We start from the raw sequence: 17,773 nt of genomic DNA on the forward strand, positions 1-17,773 counted from the left end.
ACACTAGACAGACCCTCATTCCTAGGGCCGGGGGACATGTTGGCAAGCCCACCCAGCCACCTAGGTCAGTCCCACCACCAGTAGCCCATAGACTCCCACCTCACCCAACAGGGTACAGTCAGGGGACCTGTAGTCATTCAGATCCTGGTTCCTCAGGGAGCTCCAGGCAGGGGCAGCCAGGCGGCTGGGAGGGCTCCATTGTCTGCCTGCCCCACCCAGCTCGTTAGGAACAACATGTTGCTCTAATTACACTTGGGAGGAAAAACAGTGTTTTAAATTAAGGCCTTGGGGGGGGGATGGGGGATGGGGGACCACTGGGTTTATTTTCTTGATTGCAAAATACCAAAGTTTTCCTTCTAGTGGATTTGGGGGTGCAGGAGAGGACCTCGCCATACCCCATCGCCTGGATTTGGAAGGGCTGAGGGAGTAACATCTGGTTGGACCCTGAGCCTCCTGAAAACAGCCACAGAGCATGCGGTCTCTCCTACCAGGACATCCCCGCCACGGAGCAGGGCAGAAGCAGAGCCAGGGGCACCGGTCCCACCACACCCCCTTCGGTGGTCAGGACCTCAGCCCCTGCTCCCGCCTCAGCCCCCAGGTGGGTCTTCCTCGGCACATGCCACATCCCAGCCCCAGTTAGGAAGGAGTCAGCCAGCCCCTCTCCTGCCGCGTGTGCGTGCACGTGTGTGTGTGTGTGTGTGTGTGTGTGTGTGTTCATGCGAGTGTACACACTCGCACACACTCCAACGTGCATGTGCACACTCTCCAGTTCTCAGGAAATCTAAAATTGCAGTTTCTTTGAACTCATTCCCCTTGGCAGCACGGACTGCCTTTGTTCTCCAGACAAAAAGGAAAAGAAACGAGACAGAGGGCTCAGAAGAGGCGGGAGAAGGAGGGAGAGACGGAGCCAGGGCCAAGGAGCAAACGGAGGCAGAGGGAAACTCGAAGGGAGAGCAGGAAGAGGGGAAGGCGAGCAGGGCTCAGAAGAGGGGACTCAGCGACACAGAGACAGGCTAGGGAGCCAGAGAGATGCCCTCCTCCACCCCTGCTCTCTGCCACGACCCAGGCCTCCCAGGCATCAACCAAGTCTCAACCTGAGGACGCCACAGTTCTCCTTCCCTGCCAAGAGCCCCAGAAAGAGACCCTCTGGATGGGCGTAAAGACTGGGCAGAGAGAAATCTCACCCAACAAACTGGCCCCCACTGATGACAGCCTCCAGCCCAAAGCATTGACACCTGCACTCCTGCCCCCACCTGCCAATCTGTGCTTCAGAAGCAAGCTCGGTGTCACCTCTTCCAGGAAGCCACCTCCACTGTCCTCCATCTGCTCTGGGAGCCCTCAGCGCAGACAGATGGCGTTTCATCTCATTCACAGACACTGTCTCCCGCAGTCTTGGGCTGTGCTGGCCCAAAGGCACTCGCCACCGGAGAGGCCATCCTTAAACCATCCTACAGTCACCGAAGCCTCCTAGCTGGTCTCCCCTCCATCCAGACAACTTGCTAACCACCCATCTGCCCTCTCTGCTCTAAGAATCTAAGCTCCTGGCCTGGCTTATCACGGCCCCGCGGGCTCCTGGAGCGATCCTCACAGGGATCAGACTGAGACCTAGATGGGACTGAACAGGGGATAGATACAAGGCAAGAGCTGAGCTCACGCAAAGACAGATTAACCCTGCACAGTCGTAAAGCTTCCTGCAGAACCAGCGGCGGCAGCAGGACCCCTGCCTCCACCCAGTACCAAAGGATTCCTAAAACCAAACAGGACTCGGGACTTGACATGAGGCTTAGCCTTCGAGAGCAGGGGAGGTGGATGAGCTACGGGCCCTGGGGATGAGGGGGTCACCAGGTCATCTTCTGGGGTGGTTCCCGGGGTGAGTTGTTACTCCATTTATCCTCAGAGGCCTCAAATCCTCTGAACCTGATGACTAGCCCAGCCCTGTGCCCCCTGACCCCACCCCCCACTCCACACTCCACAGGACTTTCTCTCACTTGGCCCTGGTGACCCACACCCCACCTCGCTCTGGGGCCGGCCCGGCAGCAGGACACTTGGCCCTCTTTGGGGTCTGGCCCAAAAGCTGCAAATCTGGCTTTGCTTCCTGACGAGGAGACCACAGCCTGATCCTCGCTCTCGGAATCTGAGCCTTCACTGTTATATATTACAGATCCAGTTAGTTATTAAGGATTGTAACTTTTTTTTAATAACGCATCCCTGGGCTGGGTCTTCTTTGGAGCAGGCTGTGGGTTTTGGCCACAGAATGCTCTCAATTGAGAGAGGGCTCCGTGCTGCTTCCCTGGACAGGACTCTGCTCCCCTTTCCAAATCGGCAGTCTTTCCAACTGCAGCCAAGAGCAGGAGGCTGCCTGTCAGGCGCAATTACGGCCAGCTCATTTGGCGGACCCCACCTCGGTCTGGGAGCAAAAGGAAGTGAGGTAAGGGGCGCGGGGCCTGCAGATCCCACATCCTGACCCTGCACTTCAAGTCCAAATTGCACTGCAAATGTCAAATGGTGTTCGCTCCCTGCCTGGGGATTCCCTGACGGCAGGAAGTAGCTGCCTTCTGCCCAACCCCCATCTGACCAGGGCTCTCCTTCCTGCCTCTCCGCCCAGGCCTCTGCCCGACTCATGCATGAGGACCCGCTCCCAGATGTGCAGGAAGCCATAGGGAATGTGCTCCTCATCATCCCCATGGCAAAGGACAAACCCCAAACTCCTTCTAGAACCGGGAGTCCCCAACCCACCGAGCCCCTCAGCCATCCAGGCCCCGAACCATTCAGGCCCTAAACTGGTGCTTGTCCCCTTGGGCAGGTTTCCCACCTTTTTCCTGCAACAATGCCTGGCTGATGCCACTTCCACCAGAAAGGCTTCCTTGCCTACTCTGGCCTCTTATGCACATTTTCTTCTTGAAAACATGCCACCTGGTCCTCGGCCAGATGAGACTACATACTGCCAACCATGAGATCTAGATGAATCTGACCTTCAACAGGACAGCCAGTCCTCTGAGGCAGAATCATTCCAGGACTCACCCCAGGCAGCCCTGGATCCACACAGAGTGAGGGGAATGAAGGCTCCAGGGCACGTGTCCAGAAGATGGCCTCGACCTCCCCTCTGTCTCTGCCCACCCCTCCACCCCCCAGCAACCGCCACAGCCACGAGGGTCCACCTCACCTCTTCCAGGATCCGTGATGTATCCTGTACCTGGACCACATCATGGAACGTTCCACATCCAGGAGAAAAGAGGAGAGAAGGGGGATAAAAAGTTCGCCATCAGTGACAAAGCGCACTAGGCTGGGCAGAGATCAGCACACCAGACGTCACCTAAGAGGAGCCAACAGAGACCACCTCCCATCCCCAGCAAGTGCCATGTACTTCTAGCCACGCCCTCCTTGTGGTCCCTGAGAAAGAAGGTGTGATGGACGTTGATGCCAAGGAGCTGGCAGGAGAGGAGGCCAAAACATAAGCCTAGAGCCCAGGCATGTCCGGAAGTGACAGGCAGGGGAAAGGAAAATGGCAAACAGGTGGTGGGAAGGGCCCGGGCCTGTGCGGCAGCCCAGGAAGCAGACAGGCCTCAGGTCCTGGAGCTGCTGCTCCTACCTGAGCACGTGAACTTGGGGGCCAAGAAGAAACAACGGGTCCCCCAGGGTCTGGCAGACTGAGCTTGGGAGCTTGGACTTGACAGGAGATGAATGGAGAGTGAGAGAAGGGGGAGGGGGGGTAAAGCAAAGGGTGGAGGGGGCACAGCGGGCAGGAGGGCCTGCATGGTAAGAGCTGTCTACAAATTGTGTGGGCTGCCTCTAAGGAGGAGGCATCCAAACAGAGCCCCGCTGACCACCTCCCAAAGCTGCAGCTGAGCCCGGCCGAGAGTAGTGTTTGAGAAGCCAATTAGCCCGGGCACCACAGCGAAAGGTCTGCATGACCGTGACGCCCAGGAAGAAGAAGAGCGGGGACAGGGAGCCTAGTCCCCTCCTCCCGGTCACGGTCACGTCGGGGTGGGCACCGTGAGCTGGGAACTACGGTCTAAACCAGAACCCTCCGCGGGCTTGTGAGCAGCTGCACGCGGCCCCTGCACGTTTGCTACAGTAGGTTCGCAGTGGGACCCAAGAAGTACTTCCCACAGCATCCCCGTGATGCCGCGCAGGGAACCGCCTGGCGAGTCGATGGCTCTCAGCCCTGGCTGCACACTGAAATCCCCCGCGTGGCTTTGAAAACCACCAATGCCTGGGCCACTCCGGAAAGATCCCGCTTCCTCTGGTCTGGGGTGAGGCCTGAGCGCCGGGGATTTTGAAGGCTTCGCAAGGATTCTAACCTGCAACCAGGCTAAGAGGCACTGGGCTGGCTGATCGAGAGGTCCCTTCAGTCTGAGAGTGTGATCTTCTCCGGGAAGATGGGCAGGAAAGGCCTGAGCTGGGCTCGGACCCCAGCCCCCGCCCCCCCTCCCCCCCGTCCACTCCACCCCTGTGGCCCCACTGGGCCCTCCTCTGCCTGCTGCCCTTGCTAGCAAAGCACAGAGCTACCAACACAGGGAGGCCAGCAGGGAGTTTGAAGAAGGAAAGCTGAGAGCAAGACTTACCTCAAAGCCAGGAATGTGGTGGATGGCCGGCTAGAGGGAAGGAAAGAGCTCGCTCAGGTGCTGGTCACTCAGGCCCCCTCACCTTCCCTTCTGCCCTGGCCAGGCAAAGCCATTGCCAACCACAAAACAACCCTCGTGGCATATGCCAGTGATCAGATAGTCCAGGGGTCTGCACGCTCTCTTCCTCAGAGGCCTGGGGTCCCTCAGAGCCGCCTGGGAGTTGGAGGCAGGGTGCACGGGAACCAGGCTGGCATAGGCTGTGTCCCTCTCCAGACACTTCACCTGGAGCAGCCCCACTTCTATCTGGCTAATATATTGGGGTTCACATCACAGTAAAAGCAAGTTTGATGATTTAGTTCTAATGCCAACCCCCTACTTTACAGCAGGGAAGGGGCTGGCCCAGGATCACAGCTGGGCTGTGGCACATCAGCGCTGGAACAGGGGGCTTGCCCTTCCCTGTCCTTGGAGTCCACCACCACCACCACCACCACCACCACCACCACCATCACAATTAAGGCCCTGAGCCCCAACCAGAAACAACCTCAGGATATGACCCTGGGGAAATACATCCAATGGCCAGAGGACTCAGAGATTCCAGCATTGGACCCCACAGTTAAAGCATGTCCTGATTTGGGGTTCAGAAAAGATGGCTGAGACCCATCTCAGCAGGAGGCCTGACTTCCCTGCAGTGGTCCCCACTGTCAGGCCCCCGGTGGAGGGAGAGGATGGCTCGGCAGCCCCCTGCCTTCCACAGGCTGACCCTGCCTGTGTCCCCCCCACCCCGCCCCACCAGAATCCTCCACCAGGTACTCCCCGCCTCCTGGATTTGGACGTGGCCCAGCCTCACCTTCTCTCTCTGGATGAGCTCAAAAGAGGCCAGCAGCTCACCTGCCGGCTGGCTTCCCCGAGTCAGGGGGAACCAGGCCAGCCGGGGCATCCGGTCCAGACTCGGCTGACAGATGCAGCGTCCCATGAACTCGTCTGCACCCTGGACAGGGAGTGGAGAAAGAAGAGTCAGCATCCCCAGCCCAGGGCCCTGATGGCCTCAGAGGGATCGTCAGACCCACATCTGGCCTCTGAACCCTAAAGGGCAGCCCCTAGCGCTGAATGGTGAGCTCTGCCCCCTTAAAAGGATTCGAGAACAACGTGCAGTGGCCTGGTCACTGCTGCTAGATGTGAATTCCCGTCATGGTGGGGGAGGAAGAGCCTCTGCATGTCCAACTAGCAGGGCCTTGTTTTAATTTAATCAAGCCCTGAGCCGATTAGAGACCAGAGTGGCGGGATCCTGGCATTTCTCTGACGCCCTCACAGACGAGGCATTTGATAGTTCCAAGGACTTTTCTTTATCCTGTTCATTTCACCTTTAAACTCTACCACCTTCCAGACAGAGAAACTGACCACACTCATCGAATTATATGAATCTTGCTGAAATGATGTTTCGTCCTTTGCTCGGGCACTTTTCATGGCTCCCCACTGCCTAGAGGAGAGAGTCCAAACTCTTCCCCTGGGACGGAAGGCCCGTCCTGGAGCCTGCTCACCTCTCCTGCCCTGTCTTTCCCTCCTGACACACACCCTCTACTCCAGCCTGCGGGTCCTGGCTGGTCTCTCACTGCTGGCCTTTGCCTGGGCCGGTTCCAGCCATGCTGCCCTCTGCCCTGATTAGCCATGACCCACAGCCCTGCCCAAGCTCAGCCTCCGACATGGCCCTCCGTGACCTCGCTGGCCTGTGGTCAGCTTTCCCAGGGGCAGGGGCAGGGCACAGAATGTGGGTCTCAGCCAGCTGGTGCTGCAGCCCTCACAAGCCCTGGCGATTTGCTCAAGGCCCTCCTCTGGAGAAACCCAGAACCGGACTGGGAGGTCTCCCCACCTGCAGTCACCTCCCTGCGGGGGACACCCCAGAGAGCCACCAGCTGCTGCATAGATGCCCAGATCATCAAATGACAGTCCAGCAGCAACCACTCAGAGTGGACGCCAGCCCCAGCCCTGGGAGGGCTCCTGAAGGCTCCTCTGGGCAGGTATTGTCCTACCGATGGGTCACGGAGAGACTGGAGTAGGGGAATCCATGCACAGCTCAGGCAGCCAGGACAGCAGGAGCCCAGGGTATGTGCCACAGTACGGACGAGCTTGACTATATTAACAATGAGCACAGCCTCAGCTCTTCCCCAGGTCCTTGGAGCCCACCCACCCAGAAGAGGTCATGGCTGCACCTGCTCCTTCAGCCCAGGACCTTCCTGGTCCTCCTCCCTCCCTCCTCCTGCTGCAAAGGCACCAGGCCCTGTGCTCTTCTCCCAACAATGCCAAATAGACTCCAGTTGCTCATCCCCCGACCCCACTCCCAAAGAGCCAGGTTTTCTTTCCAAAGGAAGAGCTCGAAGGCTGACTCCCCAGCCCAGGTCTGCACTGCCCACTGCCAACTGGCCCCCCACCACCTAAAGGCACCCCAGACAGTTTCACCTTCCCCACCCCCATCTCCACACCCTCCCAGGGCACCTGACATCCGGTCATGGCAACTCTTTCTGGAAACATTTTCAAAACCCTGCCTCCTCCCCTTTCATCACACTGCTGTCCCCAACCTAGGAGGTGACCTCTTTGCCACATGCCCCATCAGCTGACATAGTCTCTCTCATCTCTCCTCGTTTTAAAACGTCACTGTGACCTGTCACTCCCTGCTCCCCTGGCCTCATTCTCTGTTCTCCTCCTGCCCTCCTCTCTCCTCGGTCTCCCACTCGCCCCAAGGCTCCCTCCTCCCAACACCCACCCCCGCTCCCACATTTCCTCAGGGCTGCATCTTCCCCACAGGCTTCTGCACATCCAGCCCACAGTGCACCCTCCCTCAGCCGTGCTGCCCGATACCAGAGCCACAAGCCACCTGCGGCTATTTACAGTTAAAGCTGGATTAGTTCCAACTAAATGAAATTCAAAAGTCAGTTTCTCAGTTTCATTAGCCACATTTCAGCTGCTCAATAGCCACATGTAGCTAGTGGCTCCCAGCGCATTTCCATCAGCAAAGGACACTCTGTGGGCAGCTCTGCTAGAGGGCCTGCCTGTGCCTCAGAGCCACATGGCACTCAGGGACCCACTGTCTCCCTGGAAGGTTCTCTGTCTGTGGGTGTGTCTTGGCTCCCACCTAGACTGGGAACACGAAGTGAGGGGCCACCCAGCCCAGCACAAAGTGCTTAACAAATGTCTGTGGAGTCAACACAGCACGCTGATGAGGAGAAGGGATTGGCCTGGGACCCTGTAAGCAAGTTAGAGGCAGAGAAAACCCCGGCTTGTGAGCCACAGCCAGCACCTTCCTTTCCAGACCTGTCCCCTCTCTCTGCTGTGGGCACAGCATGGGCGCTAGCAATCCCGTTTTCGTTCCTCTAAAATAGTTCTGACCATGCTGCAGTCTGTGGGGCCAGGGCAGAGGCCATCAGTCCCAGCCTCAGGGGGCACCCATCTGCTTGGGGAGCTGGTCCTCACAGCAGCGTCCCTCCCGGGGCCCCTGGAGGAAGTGGGCAGTGAGGGGATGCAGGAAGGCAGGAGGCTCACATAGGTGTCGTGGTCGTACAGCTCCACCACGATGCTGGGCGGCTGCTCGGCGATGGTGGCCGGCTCGCCGAAGATCTCGATCTCGTAGAAGATGAGCGTCTGGTCCCAGGTGGGGTTCAGGGTGTTCTTCGCCACCACCGTCTTCTGGCTCTGGTGCAGGAAGGAGACGATTGCGTAGGGATCTGTGGGCGGGGGAAGGGAAGGGAGACAGGACACAGCAGAGACCGTGAGAACGGGCTGCTCAGGAGTCATTCGGGCCACAGAGCTGGAGCAGAGCTGTGCCTGCCCGTCTGGTGCTACAGCGTCAGGTGGGCACCCATTTCCTGGGCTCTCCCTCACCTCCAGGAGCGGGCAGGTGGGCCACCATGGGGAAGTGGAGCCTGGATCCAGGCAAGAGGGCACAGTAACCCAGAGAACTTCCCCTCCTGGGCTCCTTCTGGGGCTGATCCCCAGAGGGCAAGGTCCAGTTGGAAGAAGTGAGCCCTGGAGGGCTCACTCATTTGTTCATTCAGTCATCCAACAAGCATTTATTGAGTGCCTTCTGTATGCCAGGCTAGAGGCTAGGGCAGCCGTGGGCAAACTACGGCCCGCGGGCCGGATCCGGCCCGTTTGAAATGAATAAAACTAAAAAAAAAAAAAAGACCGTACCCTTTTATGTAATGATGTTTACTTTGAATTTATATTAGTTCACACAAACACTCCATCCATGCTTTTGTTCCGGCCCTCCGGTCCAGTTTAAGAACCCATTGTGGCCCTCGAGTCAAAAAGTTTGCCCACCCCTGGGCTAGGGGCTGAAAATGCAATTGAATCAAAACCACAATTCATATAAACATAAAATTACCATTGTGGTCAGTGCTTTGAAGACTAGAGATAAGGTGCAGTGGAGTGTGTGAGGAAGAGACCTGGCTTCTTTGAGGAAGGGGGGCGGGGACAGGGGCTGGGGTAGAACAGAGATTTCGGTGCCATCAGCATGGCGTGCCTAGGGCTGCATTCCAGCAAGCTCACTCCGGCTGCCTCACGGAGCGGGTAGAAGTGAGTGCAGGGGGACCAGGTAAGAGGCTACTGGAAGAGGCCGGGCAGAGATGGTGGTGCTTAGATGAGTGGGAAGGCCCAGAGAGAAGCACATGGGCTCAGGAGCTGTGGGTGGTGTGAGAGGAACCCTTTGCCCCTGCAGCTTCCTACTGTCCCCAAACTCCTCTCCCGCATGCCGGCCCCAGCCATGCTGGCCTGGGACCCAGCCACGAGTCACTCCCTCTGCCCAGTCCCACAGGGAAGGTTGGAGTCACTAGAGAAGATTCTAGCGCAGTGGTTCCAAGTGTGAACATGCAGCAGAACCGCCTGGAAGCTTACGAAGGCTGCTGGGTCCCACCCCAGAGACTCATGCTTCAGGTCTGGGCTGGGGGCTGAGAATCTATATTTCTGACAAGTTCCCAGGTGGTACTTACTGATCGGCCCCCAGGGCCACACTTTGGAAACCAATGCAAGAGAAGGGCCCATGAGACCACGTGCGTGTAATTTACGAGAGGAGCAGAGGGCCTGGAGAAGGGGCTCCCCAACTTCTCCCATTAGGGCATCAGCCTGGGGGAGGGGTCCAGTTGGTTGCCGTTTTATAAGACTCAAAACTGCCAAATGCTGAGGGCACATGACAGCAAAGTCTAGGGATGCAGGAGGCTGGCAGCTGGGTGCTAGATGTACTGAGAAGGTGGAGGCCAAGTGCTCTAACACATGCCCTATCCCCTTCGCACCTGCTCCATCCTGCAGTACCTCCACCCTCTGAGCCTCACAGTCCAACCCAATGCCCTTCCCTAACCCCACACGTGGCCTCAAAAGGGCTTCAGAGGTAATGGGTCTGCCCTGCTGGCCTCAGAAGGGTGCTGGGATGTCCACCCGCAATCCTGGGGCTGGGATGGGGAGAGAGAATTTCTCCGCAAACGGGAGGTGAGCAGGACAAGCTCCTTGGCCTGAAGGAGACCAAGTGGCACACCATGGCCACTGCAGGGGAGGTGGCAGAGAGTGACGACAGAAGAGGCGGGGAGGCTGAGGTGGGCAATGCGAGGACTCCCATTATGGGATGGAGGGAGCAGGGTCTAAGACTCTAGCTGTCACCCACAGGGCCAGGTTTAAACGAGAAGAGGATCTAAGTGAGGAGGCAGATGCTGTGGGCTGAACAAGGACAGGTGTGGCTAACGAGGCAGCCACCAGCCTGGATGAGCTCCTCAGCCTCAGGCACAAAGGCACCATGGGGTAAATCTTGGAAGACTTCCCGCAGGAAACTGGTTTGGAACCTGATTCTGGGGGTAGGAGAGGGCAGTAGGAGGCTCTTGGCCGGGGAGAAAGGCTACCACATCTCACCACCGCTACGTGGTGGGAGCCTCCCTGGCATGGGGCTCCCCCTTCCATGCACCAGCCTGGCAGGGCTGGCCCGAGCCCTTCCCTTCCTGCCCCTGGCAGGGCCCAGCGGCGTCTGTGCATTTAATGAAACCGTCTGGCTGTGATACCATCAGCTCCAAGCTCGGCAGAGAACCTCTCCCTGGTTCCAGTAAGGGAAAGAGGGAGCGTTCCGATAAATAAAACCATATTAGAGAGCCGGCGAAAAAGCCCCTTTTGTTCCCACCCCCTGTGCTTCCCAACGCTTTATTTTTATAAGCGTGTGAGCCCCAGACCGACCGCGTTTACACAAAGATCACAATTGCACATTGTAGCGGCTGTGCACACTGTATTGGTGTTGGCAGCACCCCCCACGCTGGCCCCTGAGCAGGCCGGCTCCTTCCAGCAGGCCCATCAGCACAGCAATGAGCTCAGCGCGGGGGGACGGGAGGGGGTGGCTTTCAAACAAAAATCACCCAGACCCACACACGCGCCCCGCCCGCCCATGGGAGGAAAAAACACACAACAAAGGCATTGTAAAGAGCAGGCCTGGAGGCCTGGGGCCTCAGACACTGGGCTACTGTGTGCCGGGGCCTGGCCTCTCCCCCCCACAGGGGCCAGCCCCTCCAAAAAAAAGAAGCAAGTGGGGGTGGGTGTTGCTGAAGCAAGGTGGTCAGATGAAGGCAAGCCAGACAGACGCACAGACACATCCCTCTTCCAGGAAAGCCCAGAGCAGGGAGGAGCAGATCCCAAGGAGAGGCGAAGGAGGGGTGAGGGCCATCTCTTCCCTGTCCGCCCAGCCCCGCGCTCTCTGCAGGGCCACCACTCCCACAGGAGAGGCCGGCGCGAGCCCTCAGGCCTTGCCCGCCAGGCCAGCCAGAGTGCCACCAGAGCTGAGGCGAAATGCGGCTGGACTGGAGCTCCCCGAGGACCACAGCTGCCCTGGGACACTCCGGCCCTGATCACAGGAGGTCCTGCCGGACTCCATCCCCAGGAGAGGCCCCAGGCAGGTGATGCTTCTCTGGACCCGGAGTCCTGCGTCCCAGCTCTGCCGCTCAAACCCTCCTGGAGCTCCAGGGCGGACACTTCTGCATTCCCCATACCCTAAGCTTTCCTCGTGGACCTTCCACCAACCAGCTCAGAGCATCCGAATAGGGGCCAGGGCAGGTAGCATCACCCCACTTGCCAGAGAGGGAGCTTTGCCCCAGGAAGTCTAGGTCACGAGCCCGTGCTCACGCATGGCCCCTGACTGGACACCATGATTCCTAGCCCAGTGCTCCTGCTGCCATGTTTACAGGGTAAGGGTCCCTAAGAGAGCAGACTTCGTCACAGTAAGGCGCTGCACATGAAAACTGTAAGACAGCAGTATTTTTGCTATAAAATTAAGAAAAATCGTGCAGATTTATAAAACCCAGCGTTGGCACGTGTTTGATGAACTAGGTGTGCTCCCCTTCATTGCTGGACGCCGTTCAGCAGCTCTTCAGGAAAGCAATTGGGCAGCATGCCCAGGAAAACACAGTCCTGTTTATACCCCGCTTCCCATATTCCTGGGCACCGTCCAAATTAACCAAAAACCTATATGTACAAAGATGTTCACTCCAGCGCTATTTGTCATCCATCATTCATTCAGTATACAATGATTGACTAACCACATGTGGGAGGGAGGCACGGTGCTAGGAGTATGAAGATGAATGAGACACGATCCAGGCTCTTAAGATCACGACTACCGGTTGGATGTGGTAACTACACGACGGTTACAAGACAAGGAGATGCGCGACTTGATGGCGGGGCGTATAAGGTGCGAGGGTGAGGGGTGCTGGGTGTGGCCTGGTGACACTAAGTCAGTCTTCCCACAGGCGGTCTCCCACCCTGCATCTCCAACAAGTGGAAGTTCCCAAGGCAGACCAAGGCAAAGAGGGTGTGGAGGCACCCAGCACAGGTGGCCAAAGGCTCCAAAGAGCACAGACCCGTGGGAAACAGCAAGGCGTTGATCTGGTTAAGGGGAGGAAGAAGAGGGCGCAGGGCAGGGGGACAGAGGCGGGAGGAGGAGGCGGCGGCAGATCACGCACGGTCCTGGATTCACGCTGAGCAGTTTGGACTGAATCCTACGTAGATAGATCAGTGTCTCCCAAAATGTGTTCTTCGAAACGTGCGTTCTCTGGGGAGCGAGTGAGCGCTCAAACAATCACACCGGCCCCGTCTGCGGCCGCCGCCGCGGAGCACCTCAAGGCCACGGTGCCGTAAATCTGTGTGCAGCGTTCCCCAGCCTCTCCTGCTCAGGAACCTTTGTAAGTGGAGCACTTCACAAGCCTCCGATGCCCTTTGGAAAACAGCTCCTTAAGCTCAACTAGAAAAGTCCCCCAAGCAGAGCCAGCCTTCCCTGAACGCTGGGCTTCAGAAGAGGGGGTGGACCCTGACTGGAGTCCAGACACGGGGAGCCCAAACGTAAGAATGTCCCAGCCCCACCCAGGACAGGGTCTGCATCTGGCGGGGGGGGGCGGGGGGGAGAAAGCCCTGGTCCCCACAGAGTGAGCTGCCCAATGGTGGGGCAGCCACAGGTCATCAGCCCTCACTGAAGACGGGCCTTGCAGCACCATCCTCAGGACCACCCCGCCGGTATGGCTCTGACTCCCCCAGAACCACGAGGGCAGCAAAGAGGACACGGGAGCTTTTTTTCTTGACAGACACGCCACCCCGGCACCTGGGCTGCTCACCATCTCTCACTCTCGTGTTTAGCCAGGTCAGGCCCCCGGACCCCCCTTACCTGTGGGGCTCTCAAAGACCATCTCTGGGTCCCTCGTGCTAAGGGCCATTCTCTGGACTGTGGTGACCTCAGAACAGAGTCTGTCTTGGTGGCAGTTCTGTAAGCAGAACTTACGGTTCCCTCAAACCACAGCAATGTTGGTACCCAACTGGGGGAGAGCAAAGCAGAATTCCGTGGGGGACAGTTGGGAAAGGCAGACAGCTGCCCCCGACCCCCTAATTCCCGGGGAAGGGATGGTGTGAGGACATGTGAGCCCTAAGTCGGCTCCATCTTTTCCATCCAAAGTAAAGCCAGTGCCTTCTCCAGGTGCTCCCCCAGGAGTGGCAGCCCCAGCCCAATATCACAAAGGCCATCTGAATTAAACATCACTTTACATTTCTTATGCCCACTCGCCACAGGGCCACACACCCATAACCACAGGCCACATGCGCCCCTCCCGTGGTCCAGAGAATCGTGCTGGACGTCCACTCAGCCCCACCCACGGCGAAGCCCTCGGGCAGCCCAGGCGGCAGTATCTCCACGAGTCTCCCTTTCCTGACTGAGTTTACTATTATTCGACAAATGTTTCCTGGGAAATTCCTGTGTGTTCCCCCAAACCCTCAGCCAGGGAGAAGGAAGCAGACACAGCCGGGTCTCCAGGCAGTCCCAAGGCCCACAGACAGGGGACAGGTGGGAGCACAGCTTGGGGCCACTGGAGCCCACCCCTGTGGGGCAAGGCCCAGGCCACCGCCGGTCAGAGTAGCCGCAGGTTCCAGACCCCCGGCGGGCAGGCCAGACCCTAAGACTCGAGACAGACTTCGCGCTGGACCCTCCCCGGCCCCAGACACTCTGGATTCACACAGGAGTTTCCTCTGAGAAATGCCAGCCGGTGGCCATACACAGCCCCGGCCGCCAGCCGCCCCAGGGTCAGTTCCAGGGGAGAAATTGCTCTGGTTTAGGGGTTGGGAGTGAAAATAAACACTCTGGGTTTTATAGGTTCACCCGTGTTGGCTGCTGTTTTCCTTTCCAGCAGCTGCTCAATCAGGCCTTTCATTCAGAAGCCAGTGGCCTCTGAGGAAGCCCTGGGCAGTGCCCTCAGCGCTCAAGGGATGTTTACTTGGGGGAGGGGGTGGGGCTAGGATGGAAAGTGTGACGTCTCTGCAGGCCAGTCCCAGGCTGACGCAGGCCGGCCTGCCGGCCTGCCTGCCTGCTGTCTAGAGGTGCACGCTGACTCCTAGGGCGGGCTCCTTGGAGGAGTTCCCTCCCTGCAGGGTCCCTGCCAGCCCTAAGGCCTCCCCCCTGAGCCCCACCCCCCCTCCCGCCCGCCTCACACAAACCTGCCACCTACACCCCCACCTCTCCTATCCTCCCCAAATGAAGAGGAAACAAGGTTGTGAATTAGTCCACTTCTTTTTTCCCAGGGTACATTCTAAGTGTCAGAAAGCCGCCTGGCACAGTTTCCCCGGGAGCTGCAGCTGCCCGCCCTTGGCCTGCAATCCCTGCCCGCTGGCTTTGCGTAGGCTTTGCAAAGGGCACTCTCGGGACCCGGGACCCGGGACCCAAGCCACAGAGGAGAAATTGCTCTATCCGCCCTGAGTCTGGCTGCCCGGGGCTGGAGAACAAGTCCCTGAGAGGAGGGGATGCGGGGCACAGCTGCTGGGAAGGAGGAACCAAAGAGTCCCCCTGGGGCAGGGGCAGGGGCAGGGGCAGGGGCGGGGCTGGGAAGGAGGACTGCACGTGGCTCTAAGCTGCAGGGCCATTCTGCGAACAAATCATTCTCAAAGCAGAGCTCGGTGCTACTCAAGCCTTTGGAGGCTGATATGTCACCTGTCAGGTATTTTAACTCAAGCCATTAGTTAAGCCATCTGGGTCTCTGTTTCTTTATAAAACAGAGTGTTAAATATCCACTTCACAAGAGTTATAAGGGTTACATGAAATCATGCCAGTGGAGCGCCTGGGCTCATCGTGAGCACTGCGTTGTGTCCGTTCTGCAGACAGGAAGTGCTGCAGGCTCAAGGGTAAGACAAGGCCCCTCCCTGGAGGAGCTCACAGTCACCGGGGGAAGCATGTGACCGAGACAGACGGCAATTCACCTGTGCAGCGGGTCAGGGCTCTGAGAGAGGTGCTGGGCGGTCAGAAAGGAACAGCCATGTCGGCTTGGGGAAGAGTCAGAAGGCATCTGGGCTGGGTCGTGAAGGATGAGGAGTTCGCTGGGTTAGCAATAGGGAGGGAATGCATTCTAGGTAGAGAGGACACTGGGGACAAAGGCTAGAGAGATGACAAAAGTTGGTGGGGCCAGAGCTAGTGGATAGAGGGCAGCCAGGGAAAACTGAAACTGGCAAGGTCCATGCAGTCAGATCACAAGGGTTGCCTGTCAGGCTGGAGAGCTGAGGATGTATCTGTCAGTGTCTACATTTGAAACCGGGGGAGTGACATGACCAGATCTCCTTCGGGGCAGTACAGAAGGAAGCAGGGAGGTCAGGAGATGACCAGAGTGTCCATATACGAAGGGGCAAGTTCAGTCAGTTCTCAGGGACATCTTTGAGGAAGTTTCAGGATCAACAGGATGGGGTGACGGACTGTTTCCATGCTGATGGGGCACCAGGACCAAGGTGGGAAATGAACAGAAAGCCTAGGATTGGGGGGGGGGGGGGGGCTGGAATGTCATAGGAAGTTCAGTGTGGACAGGATGAACTGAGGTGTCTCTGAGGCATCCCGGGGGAGAGACCAAGATGTGGCTGGACATAAGGGGCTTCTAGGAACTGAAGACCTAGAAGCTTCCCTGATATGAGTGGTCACTGAAGCTGGGAAGACGGGGACCCCAGTGCCCAGAGAAGAGGACACAGATATACTCTTGGGAACACCAGGCTTAGAAGGCAGAGAAGCACCTGGGTAGGAGCAGGTAGAGCAAGAGGAGGCTACAGGAGACCCTAGAGAGAGGGCATCCTGGGGGTCAAGGCCAGAGGGGCTTTTAGGAGGGGATGGTCAGTAAAGTCAAACCCTACAGAGGGGTCCAGCCAGCCACCTGACAACTAGGAAGCCACAGTGACCTGGCAACAACAGCCACCTCCACAAACCCAGCAAGCACCACCCCCACCTGCAGGAGCAGCCCTGGGCCTGTGCCCCGGGGTCCCAAGGCCCCGTGGCTCGGTTCCCAGCTCTCAGCTCTGGTCCCTGGCTCTCCTCCCTTCCCCCACCTACCAGAGAAAGAGTCCTTGTCCATCGCAGGCAGGTCCCGGGCCTGGTACATGTAGCAGCGCAGATGGTAGCGGTTCCCGTCTGCACCAGGGAAGAAACAGATAACAAGTGAGGGGCTGGAGGTGGCTGAGAGCTGGGGTTAGAGGAAAAGGGGGAGTCTGTCCCTGGGAAGGGCGGCAGGCACAGGGACTGAACGATAGAAATGGCACATGTCACACTCTGCAGAAGTCAGAACAGACCACAGCTCAGAAGTAGACACCTGAGTGGTGTATCCTTGGGCCTGGCGAGAGTTGGAGAGAGGGGACAGAGGAGGAGGAGAAGTGGGGGAGGCTAAACAGATGACAGGAGAAGCCAGAATGCACCAGATCTTGAATGCCCGATTTGAAGCTTAGAGGTGACACACCATACATAGACAGGCATGTGCGTGTGCAGGCACACACACACACACACACACACACACACCAGAAGACACTGACTCACCAAAAGAACACAGACTCCATTCTCCACAGCCCCACATACACATACAGCCCCATTCAAACAGAAACAAAAGATCACACACCCAATCATATCACCCCATAGACACCTCGAAGCATCACTTACAGTCAAAGATGCAGGAAATCGTGGGTCTGTTCACGCCAAAGCTCAAGGTGGAGACGGACCGGGAATCCTCACTCCTGTCATCCACCACACCGCCCTGGAGACACAGAGCTGGTCAGGACAGATTCGACCCCACGCCTGAGGGTGACAGGGAGGTTGACCCAGAGGGCCTGGTCCCCAGGTCAGGAGACCTCTAGACAATGCTCCTCGGCTGCTGAGAGCTGGGCCATCAGCCTCTACCTTCACCCTAGGGCAGCTCATCCTCTGCTACAGCCCGCAGACTCCAACATCAAGTCCACGGGGAAATTTTTCTCCTCTCTAGTGGAGACCAGACAAGTCAGAATGGAAGTTTGAGTAGTTCCAGTCTACAGGGTTGGTGTTTGAAAGAAGGTGGGACTTTAAGAGGATCTGCAGGGAAATCCAGTGGTGATCTGCCCACCGGGATGAGTTAAGAAGAAGCAAAGTCGGGAGGGCCCGCTCTAGCATCTCTGTCCACCCGTGAGCCTGGGTTCCTGGGCTCAGGCTGAGGCCGGAGGCAGGGACAAGAGCAGGAGGCAGTGGGGGTCTACACTGAGGCTCAGAAACCAGTCTGTGCTTAAAGCTATATGGTCATTCCTCTTCCCTTGTCCTCATTAGCACTGGGGTCTAACCACTGGGCGATCAACCACCTGCCCCGGGCCCCATGTCCACCTCGTGATTCAGGGATGCCCCTTTGCCACCTCCGCCACCCTGCCACCACTCATCGGGGTTCTGTGTATCTTGGGGGACT

At 58.0% G+C, this 17,773-nt stretch overlaps 1 protein-coding gene across 4 annotated transcripts in view; it reads right to left on the reverse strand.

Annotated features, from left to right (window-relative positions):
- The window catches only part of DYSF (dysferlin), a gene marked incomplete at its 5' end in the record, with an annotated part of 186,782 nt that overhangs the window by 64,743 nt on the left and 104,266 nt on the right, over window positions 1-17,773 (reverse strand). For all 4 annotated transcript variants that reach the window (XM_081100952.1, XM_081100950.1, XM_081100951.1 and 1 more), the window contains 6 exons: window positions 3,164-3,193; window positions 4,566-4,595; window positions 5,413-5,553; window positions 8,100-8,281; window positions 16,411-16,488; window positions 17,008-17,101. In XM_081100952.1, coding sequence (XP_080957078.1) covers window positions 3,164-3,193; window positions 4,566-4,595; window positions 5,413-5,553; window positions 8,100-8,281; window positions 16,411-16,488; window positions 17,008-17,101 — 555 coding nt within the window. The remainder of the gene's footprint in view (window positions 1-3,163; window positions 3,194-4,565; window positions 4,596-5,412; window positions 5,554-8,099; window positions 8,282-16,410; window positions 16,489-17,007; window positions 17,102-17,773) is intronic.

Source organism: Myotis nattereri, assembly GCF_964212035.1.
Source record: "Myotis nattereri genome assembly, chromosome: 10".
Lineage (NCBI taxonomy): Eukaryota > Metazoa > Chordata > Mammalia > Chiroptera > Vespertilionidae > Myotis > Myotis nattereri.